The 11,963-nt window shown below is 42.3% G+C and overlaps 1 protein-coding gene across 8 annotated transcripts in view; it reads right to left on the bottom strand.

The window, feature by feature from the left end:
* SERGEF (secretion regulating guanine nucleotide exchange factor) overlaps positions 1 to 11,882 on the bottom strand; it is a 148,419-nt gene extending 136,537 nt beyond the window's left edge. For 7 of the 8 annotated variants that reach the window (XR_003537080.1, XM_027701479.1, XM_027701462.1 and 4 more), the window contains exons 1-8: positions 11,839 to 11,882; positions 10,132 to 10,270; positions 9,265 to 9,420; positions 8,112 to 8,206; positions 6,121 to 6,181; positions 4,664 to 4,777; positions 4,307 to 4,369; positions 766 to 924 (exon numbers count right to left, since the gene is read on the bottom strand). Coding sequence is in view for 7 of the 8 variants with exons in the window: in XM_027701479.1 (XP_027557280.1) it covers positions 766 to 924; positions 4,307 to 4,369; positions 4,664 to 4,777; positions 6,121 to 6,181; positions 8,112 to 8,206; positions 9,265 to 9,420; positions 10,132 to 10,270; positions 11,839 to 11,862 (811 nt within the window). In the remaining variant the exon portion in view is untranslated. The remainder of the gene's footprint in view (positions 1 to 765; positions 925 to 4,306; positions 4,370 to 4,663; positions 4,778 to 6,120; positions 6,182 to 8,111; positions 8,207 to 9,264; positions 9,421 to 10,131; positions 10,271 to 11,838) is intronic. The other variant, XM_027701471.1, reaches the window with a different exon arrangement.
* Between the last annotated feature and the right edge of the window lie 81 nt (positions 11,883 to 11,963).

Raw genomic sequence — 11,963 nt, forward strand, 5'->3', positions numbered from 1 at the left:
CACATTATTTTATTTGTCCTTAAAACCCTACTAAAAGATCAGCCACACAAAAAGCCAGACTCATTCTTCAAGCACAGAAAGGTTAGTACAATGCTGCAAAGCCATGTAATTTATTTCACTTACTGCAATGAGACCATGTCTTTTCAGTTGGGATGGCAGAAACAGAGGGTTCTTGGCTATGCCTGTTCCTAAGAGTTTCAGCTAACACTCAGAGAACCTGGGAACAGCACATATCTATGCCCCCACACCTTTCAGCCAGAGACTTGCTCAAGATTTATCTTCCCCTCTCCCTAATTCCTGTTCCCAGAGAGTTTTGCCCATATCTTCCTGTCAAATACACTCACACATCTCAGAAGCTGCAGCCATATTTTCCTACCTTACTCTTTTTTGAAGCAAGTTTTCCACCAAATTCTTTTCTCTCCAAAGCTGTCACAACTCACCCAGCAGAATGATCTTTAGAAGCTCACATATATTCTGGTATACCAGCAACCTGATGTTGCAGAGAGGCTGCATCTCTCTAGTGTGTACATGCAGATGCTGCAGCATTTCTAAAGATGCCAGGCAGGCCCCAGCATCCACCCCATCTTCAGGGACAGAAGCCAAAGGATGCCTGTCCTCATCATTTTTCAAGAGACAACTGCTGCTCGGGTGAAACTGCAAAACATCTGCATCCAGCCAATACCAGTGAGAAAGAACAACTATTGCCTGCAACAAAGACAATTTACTGTTTTGGTGCCATTTGTTACTGGCTTTTAGATACCCTACCTGTTCGTGCCACCAAGTGGGTCCAGCCACTCCAAACTGCTGCAATCTTTTCATGTGAGAAAAACTGAGTCTCAATCTTCTTGGGCTCAGCAAGAAAGATCTCTTTGCTCACTAACTGTCCATGTCTGTTGCTGCCCCAGACATACAGGTGTCCTTCATCTACAACAGACAGAGAAGTAAAAGTGATATACATAAAATACCATCAGATACAGTCCTTGTCTCAATTCAGTGATGCTGAGGAAAGAAGGTTTCGTTCAGTTTGTGTTTTTGCTACCCTTCTTTACCACACGCACATACACACTGTAACTAGGATATCAGAAATATGTGCAAGAGCCTTATGATAGCCTGTTTTCTGAAGGCTATATGGACACCCTGAAGCCACCAGAGCTTTCAGGTCAAACTGCCTAGACCTCATCTCTACTGTGAGCCTCTCAAAGATGAATTAAAGATGTTTATAACAAACATTATTTCTTATTAAAAAACTAAACACAGTAGTCAACTTCTCTGAGGGGGGAAAAAAAAAAAATCAAACCACCTTGGAGACACTCACTGAGCAGTCCCTATCAGTCCACTCTGTCTTTGCAGACCAGCTTCTATCTCCACTCCAAAGTTTCGATTCAGTCCAGCAAATAACTTCCTGGATTGCAGCAAATAATTTAAGTCCCCTCCAGTACAGGGGATTCTTCAAAGTCTGGCTGGCTGCTCCTAATGCTTCAGTCTCCCAGCCTCTTACAAGAGCTAGACTCATATGAGGGTGCTTATAACAGGTCTGCCTTCTTCAGCTGGAGCAAATTCAGTATATCCCCCAAAGCAGGGACAGTCTAACGCTCCTTGTCTCACCTTGCACAATCACTTCCTGAAGGAATTGGACACACGGCTACACACACAACTAAAGCAGGCACCACCCATCACAAGGCAAAATTAAAATACTATCATGTCCCAAAACAATGCCAGACAACTACTGGGAGACTTTGTCAGTAATCACTTGTCTTTCCCACCCCTTTTTTAGAACAAGCATTTGTGTAAGTGCACATTCCAGGACTCCAGCCACAGGGTTAGTTCTGTTTACAGAAACCCACAATACTTTATAGCAATGCAAGCTAGAGCTACTCACAGCCTAAGGACCAATGGACACTAACACAATGACTGTTCAGATGAGTCCTTCTGCAGATATTACATATCATTAGTTCCATCTTTTCAGCACAAAACCATTCCTCCCAGGTTCTAGGCCTCCATGGGCAAAAAATACAATCCACAAAAAACACTTAAGAGAACAGGACCTGTGTCAGGCCTCTCTTGAAGTCCTTGCCAGCCTGCACAAGCTGCAAGCATAAAAAATAAATCTTGCAGACATGAAATACATTATCATGGGCCCAGGAAGACTGGAAGCCATATAATTTCCAACATGGAATTGTTTAGAGCACACATTCAGAACCCTTAAGGCAGGAGTCTCTGGTCAGCACTGAACTATTTACAAGCAGCATGGCAGAAGTAAATCGTTCAGAGGCAAAAGAAAAAGTAGTAGGACTTAAGCTACAATATATTTAATGATCTCAGTTTGGTAACAGTTAACAGGAAGACTAAGCCAGGAGAATTCTACTATACTACTGTTGGTGAAAAACAGGCAAGGAGTGGGAGTGGGGGGAGAAGTCAGTACTTGTCAAATTACAGATTACTGACAGTCATCTGCAGGACTTACCAAGTCCCTCATTAAAACAACACAACTGAAGTGAAAAAGAAAAACAAGTCAAGCGATTGTTTCATTCAAATTCTCCCCTAAAATTGATAAATTCCTTCCCATCATGAAGTACATACACCTTCTGGAGAGGAAAAAAAAAGGGGAGTGACAGAAACAACTTGTTTCAACATAGGAAAAACATTATGGCCAGTCACGTTCCACAAGTAACACATACTGCCTCTGTCACCTCCTTTTCTTCTCCAGAAGGTGCATTTGCTTTATCCTGGGAAATGTCACATGCTCAACCCTTATCTCATTTCCTGAGTAGGTCTTAACAAAAGCTCAGGCACTAAGACTTAGGACCATAGTCTAACCATTGGAGGGTTCAGGCCAGTTTGGATACAAGTAGACTTTACCACCCTTTTCTCAAAGGAACCACCATTCCCATTTGCAACAACCCACTTCAACAGTTGTGTCCCAAACCTGCCTCACTGCAAGTGTTTGGTATCCTACCCACAGGTGATTCATGGAACAGAGCCAAAGAAAACTGCACCACAGTGCAAGACATTCCTAGAAAAAAATGTTTATTTAAATACTACACCCTGCAGTAGTATCTTTACTATACCAAGTATCTCTAAAATACAAAGTATAACTATCTTGCAGGACAATAACTATCTTGCAGGACAAAGGGCAGCAACAGCATCACATTACAAAAGTCTTTGGCACTTATGGTGTCAATCTTGGTGCCCTGGTTGCCAAATAGACCACTCTTAAATAAAAAGCAAAAGAATGAAAGAATAATCTGTTCACTCTAAATACAGAGTGCTAATTATCTAAAGTAGATTTCATTTGTTCTTACAGTTCTTCTTTGCTAATCGTGCATACACTTTGCGTCTCAGAATTCAACATAATTTACATCTTGGAACATCTCCATACAACTAAATCTCTATAGATCTGCATAAGCAAATACTCCAGTGCTCCTTTAATCATGACAGAGGTACCAGATGGCTGCAGATTTGTTAAGAATTCGTTTCTATAAAGTTTGGCAAAGATTTGTCTTCATAAGGTTCAATATATTTTACACACTTCAAAACTGTAACATTACAGCATGAAAAGCTATTCTGTTTCCCCTTCTCCCAATCTGTCAAAATAAAAAAAGAATCTTTATTAGACTTACATTACTGGATACTTAATACTCCAGCATGGGAGCACTGCCTAAAGATCAAAGAACAAATGGAAGACATTATGGAAGTGCCTGATTAAAGCAACTTCCTACTTTTTAAATAAGCTTTGTGCTCTCACATCACCTCGCACAGATCTGCAGTTACAGCAGAGCCACCTAAGGCAGCGCCAGACCATCTCACACCCCTGCACAGCACTGCCCCACACAGAGGCACTAGCTCACACTGCTGTGGATAGACAGCTTCTGCTGTCTTTCTTGGGACAACCACCAAACCACCAACCTTTCTCCACGGGCAAAGGGTTGCACTGGTTCCAGCAGTCAACCATCCACAGTTATCCAATGGAGCATCCTGCTGCAGCTCCAGAGACTTACTCACCCACATGAACAAATCCTTCCAGAGCTTCTAACCATTAGGTAAAGAGCCCAGACTCTTAATTAGTTAAGGGCTACGTCACACCTGACCCCAAGGAAATACACAAAAAATTCAGAGAATTCAAAACATGAATCCAGCTCTTAAAAAAAAAAGGAGACTTCTCAAAATTCAAAACTATTACAAAATAATTAACCAGCACTAACTAGGACAAATCAAATTTCAACAGTTTAAGCAAAATTGACAACCATTTCAAAAGCAGAGAAACCTTTATAGGTTGAGAGCTTTCACTTCTGTACCTAAGGCCTACCTGTGAGGGACACTGAATGATAGGAGCTTGCAGCAACTGTCTTCACCTTCACATCTTCCAGGCCTAGAGAAAAATCAGTTTCATAAAATTTGTACAGTAGGTACCATTCCACACAGACACGTGTACAAGTGTAACAGGATGATAATGCATTTTGTAACAGAAGTCTCTGCTTTTGGGTCACAGACATTGCAAGACTCGCTGTCATTTTCCCCCCTTCATTATGACCATTCTATCCTTCAGGTACTCCACTACATGTTTGTAACACCAAGCAGCTTTATACATAGGATAGTACGGATCACTCTAAACTATATTTCTGCTCTATCCACCTTTAAAAAAGGAAGCAGATTCCTGGATTACCTGTCACTTCACAGGGTTCCTTTGCTGTCAAGAACAGGGGGAGAGTTTTTCCTTGGTTTGCACGCTTTGCCCGAGTTGCCATACCAGTTCCCCACTGAAGAACCAGACCACTGTCTTGTCGGAGTAAACATAGATAAAAGAGATTAAAACACATCAACCACCAACAAAATCACTTAACTCATTAATCAAAGGTACATTCAATTCATTTTCACTGATTCAAAATACACTTTTAAAGGTCTTTATGCCAAAAACCATACAGATAACCCTGGTGAGGTCAACATGCAACACAATGACAGTCTCATTATACAGGTAAGAAAACTAAGAAGGCATAAAGCAACCTGACTCAGCTCTCAGGGCTGTATTAGGACATTACTGAGGACTCAGTAACACAAGTCCCACAGCTGTAGTGCCTCAGGAATGGATACAACGTTCATAGGACTTTCTCTTCACTTTTCTTCTCTCATTTGTTTGTGCAGTCCAGCAAAACTGAGAGAATGAAGTCACTTGTCTTCTCCTCAAGAGCTTTCAGAAACTTGAGCTAGATCTGCATCAAGACGTTCACCGACCACAGAGCTCAGAAAAGCTTAATTCCCATTATTCATACAAGCATCAGAGATTCCATTATTCTTCCAAGCATCTCCTTTGCACCTTCAGCTAGACTCCACTACTTGGAATCTATACTGAAGTTCCTGCAAAACTAAACCAGACAGAAGAGCAGGTGTAGTTTGTTGTTCCTCAATTTTAACACAACCATGCCAATTGGCAGGTTTTGATTTCTACAGCTATACCATAAGCTCTAATAACAGCAGGAGAAATATTTAGGCCTTATGACCCTCCCAAGAACAAACGTAGCAGACAACGTGAAAGAGAGTCAGGAACAGATTTTTGAAGGTGTGTGAGTGAAATTAACAGAGGAGATCCTTTCTGTCCCCCCTGAATAAAAGTCAAGTTTCATTCTTCTGACTTTTCCAGGTGTCAGTTTCAATTACATCATTAAAAAAGCCACATTTTATGTGTAAGTTTGTATAAGATGTTTCAAAATGAAACTAAATTATTCTGCATATTATAATGAATTCAAATCCTAAGAAGATATTTTGACTGATCAGAAATCTTTTCTCCTGAAAACACTCCTTTCATGTTTTCTTTCAGAACAGGAGAAATCAGTAAGTTTTCCACCCATCAGAAAATTAGTTTGTTAATATACTATCAGTCTGAGTTCTTGGAGAACAGCCCTTCACCACTATTTTGCAGAAACATGTTTCTAGTATGTTTACTATTCCAGTTAATTTGTATCAAATCTTACAGTGTATGACTTTCAGGTGTATTTTCTCTGTGACATTTAAAACACAGGGCAACTAAAATAAACTCCATTTTCTTTCCCTCCCTCTCCCCATCCAAGCCATTAAAACTCCCTTTCATTTGTTACTGAAAAGATATTAAAACTATGACATATTTACCTGTAGCAGCAAGGGCATGTCTCAGTCCTGCAGCAACATTCACCACCTTCTCTTTGAGAGACTACTCAAATCAAAAAAAAAATATATATTTTAGTTGCTTTTTTGCATTTAGTGCCTCTAAAAACAAAACAGGCCAAACTGAAGTGGAACGCTATGAAAATAGCTCTCGCAATTCCAGCCTGCATGTCACAATGCATATCAACACTCTGTATCACAAGGAAAGAAAATTCTGGCCAATAAAAATTTATGTGAACTTCTTCAGTCTCACCATGTCCTGCAATCACCAACAATACCACTGAAGGTTGCCCAACACGATCACGCAAAAGAAGACTACAAGTCACGTCTGCATTAAATTAGTGAGCTCAGTTTGCACAAGGTACACCAATTCTGGCACTTCTCCACTCCCGAGTACACTACAAATTTATTATTCTTCTCACAGATGTAACACTATTTAAAACAGATGGCATCAAGCCCAAGCGTTAACAGGATACCAACCAAAAGAGCAAACATTCCACGAGAATGTATGGTGTGTGTGGTCAGGGAGGAGAGAGATTGAGATTAGCACTGTCAATACTACTAAATTTCCAGGCACCATACTGGAATGAATGATCCCAGGAAACATCGAGGGCATAGAAACATCAGGCGAATTAAGGCCTACTCATGAGAGGTTACTCCTTCTCCCAAAGTAAAAAAAGCAAAGGAGTATCTGGAATGAGCCATGAGGCTAAATTTCTTGTCTGAGGATCCTTCCTCCTCTGAAGTTACTGCTTGCATTACATATGAGAGGTTGTGTGGATGGAAAAGTTTCATTACTGTTGTAATGAAATAAGAGACTACAGTGTAAACTGGAATTCCTGTGAGAAATTTATTGAAAATGTTGGGCTTACAGCCAAAAACAGGAAAGCTTTTCTGATGTTACAGGAGTCTCAGTGTCTATTAATTAAAACATTATAAAGCAATTAATTTGGAGCTGTTCCAAGCTCCCTGCTCACACTCAGCAGCACCTCACCTTCAAATGTCACCATGGACTTCCACATGACTTACAGGAACAACATAAGTTACAGTCCAGCATTTATCACTGAAGATACTGGACAGCAGAGAAATTATTATCTAATTTTTCCATTCTTCCTCCTTGGAAACTATTATTGTTTGGTAAATACTGGAGGTTAGAAAAGAAGCAAGTCAATGTACTTGTCAGTTCATTTACATGCAAAAGTAAAAATCATTTTAATCTCAAGTGATAAAATCAAAGTTTATTCTCACACCTCTAGTTTTCCTGCAGCTACATACTTTATCACACTACTATTATTTTGGGGGTGACCAAGCTTATTTTTATCTAACCGTTTCAACAGCCAAGAAATAATAGTACAGTCTTTGGGGGGAAGAAATTCTGACAGTTACACATTCAAAAAAACAACACATACTTAAAAAACAGAACTGTTGCACAAGATGCACAAGAGCAATAGATCAAAAGAAATGGCATAGCCAAGTCTGTTGAACTCTATAATGCAATTTGTTTTTCTCAAGGGTGGTTTACTGTAGGTTTGGTTCGGTTTGATGTATTTGCACAAACCTGCAACAAAGTGCAGTGAAGGCACAAGCCCTTCATATAGCAAAAGGTATCCACTATCCTACAAACTTGAGGCACATCTTCACTTGGAGTAAATTTGCACAGTTTCACTACCTTTAGCATCATTTTACATCATCTGAGCAGATGGCTCATTCTGCAGATGTTGAAATGTTACAATCCCTAATGAAAGGGATAACTTTCTGTTAGAAGGGGGCAACTTCTTCATACAACAAGAAAAGCAGCCTTAGCTTTTCATTTCTGGGTCGATGACCATATTTGGGCCTTTACTTTGTAAGCTTACTGTAACAGATAGGCTGTATAAAAAAATAGTTGAAGAGTCTGGCTTAGAGCCCACTTAGGTCAGACGACCTCTGTAAGTTGCTGGAAGCAATATAAACTACAACCCCTTTTAAATCTTTACCTCAATCTTTTGTGGAATCAAGCATGGACCTGAAATTTGAGGAACTCCTAATTGTCCAAAAGAGTTTGACCCACAGGACAGAACTAGGCCCGATCCTGCAAAAAAATGAAGTGTTAGAGCAAGATCAGTGAATTCATGAGCAAAAGCAAAGCAGTGTAACATTCTAACCATCAAAATAACACAGCCAAGTAGCTCAAAAACTGACCTAACATATCCTATTCGAAAGCCCTTGAGGCCATAGGCTTCTGGTCTTACATACCATGTTCAGTAAAGGTCTGAAGTTCACTGGGATACAAGGAACATGGACTAATTTAGCTTGCAAGGCAAGTAGCTTAAAACCTGTGAATGCCAGCACATAGAATCATAGAATGGTTTGGGTTGGGAGTGGCCTTGATTTCTACAGTTATACCATAAACTCTAAAAACAGCAGGAGAAATATTTAGGCCCTATGACCCTCCCAGGTACACACATAGCAGACAGTGTGAAAGAAAGTCAGGAACAGAACTGTAACAACTAGATTTTCATCTAGTTTCAACCCACCTGCCATGGGCAGGGACATCTTCCACTAGACCAAGTTGCTCAGAGCCCCATCCATCCTGGCCTTGAACACTTCCAGGGAAGAAGCATCCACAAGTTCTCTGGGCAACGTGTTCCAGTGTCTCACCACCCTCACAGTATTCTTCCTAATAACTAACCTAAACATGCTCTTTTTCAGTTTAAAGCCGCCACCCCTTGTCCTGTCACTACATTCCCTTGTGAAAAGTTCCTCTTCAGCATTCTTGCAGCCCCATTTAGGTAGTGAAAGGCCACAATAAGGTCACCCCAGAGCCTTCTCTACTCCAGGCTGAACAGACGCAACTCTCTCAGCCTTTCCTCACCGGAGAGGTGCTCCAGCCCTCTATCATCTCAATGGCCCTCCTCTGGACTAGTAACAGGTCAATGTCCTTCCTGTGCTGACAACCCCCCAAAGCTGGATGTAGCACTCCAGGTGGAGTCTCACTAGGGCGGAGTAGAGAGGCACAATTCCCTCCCTCGACCTGCTGGCCACGCTATTTTTGATGCAGCCCAGGATACAACTGGCTTTCTGGGCTGCGAGCACACACTGCCAGCTCATGTCCAGCATCTCATTCACCAGATGAAGAGACAGATTTACCTACTAATATGATTGTAAAATCCCAGCCACATGCAACTTGTTTTACACAAAAGCCAGACAGGGCAGTACACAAGGTAAAGCGCAGCACATCCTCCGTGTGATTCAATCCCAACTGTCCATTTTTGTTATGGCCACATACAAAGAGTTGTCCCCCACCTGGAAGAAAAAAAACAACACAAATTGGGTTCCACTTCACAGACTAAAAAGAGAAACATACATCCATGAGATCCTGTGACAAATAAGGACAGTGATTACGTGTCACTTTAGGCACTACATTCAAGCAAAGAGTAACAGAAACAGGTGTTTCTGATGCATCTAAAATCTCTGAATAACTACAGCTATGGAGAGCTGTGTTTGTCAAGGGAAACAATCCATATGGTAAGACAGGCACCTCTTCGGATAAGATGCATGATGAACTTAATTTTATCACATTCACACCTGTCTGTATTCCTTCTTTCCCATAATTAGCTGTGGCACACAACAGAACCTTTCAAAGACGAGATGTTATCTTCTAGTCCTTACCTTAATATTTCTCAAGACTGAATAACCTCTCACTTCACTCCTCCCTCCCACTCCCCTATCTGTAATAGAGAAAATTTGTCTTCCTTGTATGAAAAGCTGTTACATAAAATGGATGAAGAAATAGACCTCACAAGACACAAAGTAACCACATAGTATATGAAAAAGAGAATTTCCCCAATTTCCCACAAATACCGAGTTAACTACAGGGAGGGAACCTGTTTTGCAACTGAGGATTGTACTTGCTCAGAAACAGCAGCCACAGAGAGGTGGCAGCACCGAACCATCAGGGAAACAAAAAAAGCATGATTAGAAGCCATACATTCCATGCAAGAGCAATGTTTTTACCAGTGATAACTGCAGAATGTCCCCCTCCTCCAGCAATGCTTGCAATGTCTTGACATTTGCAGGAAACATCTTTCAGTGCCTGAGGTACCAGCACATCCTCTTTATGACCAAGACCAAGTTGTCCATAGCTGTTTGCACCCTTTAAATGCACACAGAAAAATAACACTTTTTTTTTAAAGTTAATTAAAATGGCACACATCTGTTCCCAAGAACAAACAAACTTATTGGGAAAATGCCACAGGTTGACCAGCCAGTATTTGCTCCTGAAAATCCCCTAATATATCAATCTTTGTTCTTTCTACTATCACAGGATTTCCAGAATTACAGGCCAAGATTGTCCTAACTTTAATGTCATTAAGTCTACCATTGCAACCCCAGTATTTTAAGAAACATTCTGGAACATAACTTGTTAAAACTTCAACTGTGGGCTAACAGTTACCAAGGAGGAAAGGCTAGCTATCAGGATGTGTTTAATTTTAATGCTAATGATTCCCACTCATCATTAAGATCTTATTCATGCCAGTGCTTTCTGGCAGTCCCCTTCTAAAACAACATCAGAAAGACATGCTACCTAGTTCTGGAACTTAAATCAGAAACACTTACCCCTCATTAACAAAGTCTTTTAACTTTAAGTGGTCCAAATGAAAATATACCAATTATAGCTAGTATTAATTTATGGGTACAGAATTATAGCTACTAGTCCCATCACAGAAAGCAACAATTGCAAACATGGTAACGAGAGATGAAATTTTTTTTAGCCAATTAAATTATATGTCCAACAGTTGGAGTAGCAACTTTCATTCCTGAAAAGGGATACCATAACCTTCCCAGCCCACACACGGCAGTAAAACACTCCACGCCCACCATGCTCCCAGCTGGTGATCCCCAGGGGAGATTTTCCCTACCTCACCTGTGCTCCCCCTGCCCATCTGCCCTCCATTTATCCTCCACCCCCCAAAGATGCAGCACCTGGCGAATGTTAAAAGGACACATTTAACAATAAACATTTTGTACCTACAGAAACAGAGGCCATGCTGCTTGCCTCAGCCCACGGCTAACAGGTGGGCGAGATGTCAGGATTCGAGCTCAACAGGCAGATGAAGTTGTTGTCTCAGTCTCACTACCACTGGCAGACAGCTTTGGAGCGTGTTACTACTTAACAGACGTAGTTCTTTTTAGAAGGTGTGTCACAAGCTCCCATTGTAGGCTATAACTCGCAATGAATTTTCAAGCCTTCAAGAACAGGCAAGCTGAGATACGGCGCAGAAAGGAAACAGGAGCCTGAGTAACCGGGAGCCGTACGCGTGTATGCCCACGCCGACAACACACAGGTGTGCCCTGCCCAGACCGATGGGCTTGTGCCAAGCACGGCTGCGGCGGGGCAAACAGAGCTGACAAGGGGCAGAGATGCCCCTTTAGTGGCTCTTACACCTACTGTGCTCAGCAGGTAAAAGCGCAGCGTTGTTTTCCTTCGGGGAGGGGACACCTCGGCCCCCTTTTTCCAGGGAAGGGAGCGCGGCGAGGGACAGTGGCAGCGCACGCGGTCCCGGTCGCCGAGCCCCGCAGCATCCCGGGGCGGGCGAGCGCATCCCGGGGCGGGCGAGCGCATCCCGGGGCGGGCGGTCGAGTATCCGGACCCGCGTCCCTCCCGTCGCCCCGGGACGCGGGGCAGGAGGAGTTCCCGACTCTTCCCGAGCTCCCACTCACCCAGGCGAAAAGCTCCGTCTCCATGGGGCCGGCGCTTCCCGCCGCCCGCAGGCCGGGCAGGAAGAGGCGGGCCGGGGGCGGGCTCACGGGCGTGGAATATCTGAACCACACCATTAAAACGCGTA

Source organism: Neopelma chrysocephalum, unplaced genomic scaffold (assembly GCF_003984885.1).
Source record: "Neopelma chrysocephalum unplaced genomic scaffold, ASM398488v2 Primary Assembly neopelma1_24, whole genome shotgun sequence".
Classification (NCBI taxonomy): Eukaryota; Metazoa; Chordata; class Aves; order Passeriformes; family Pipridae; genus Neopelma; species Neopelma chrysocephalum.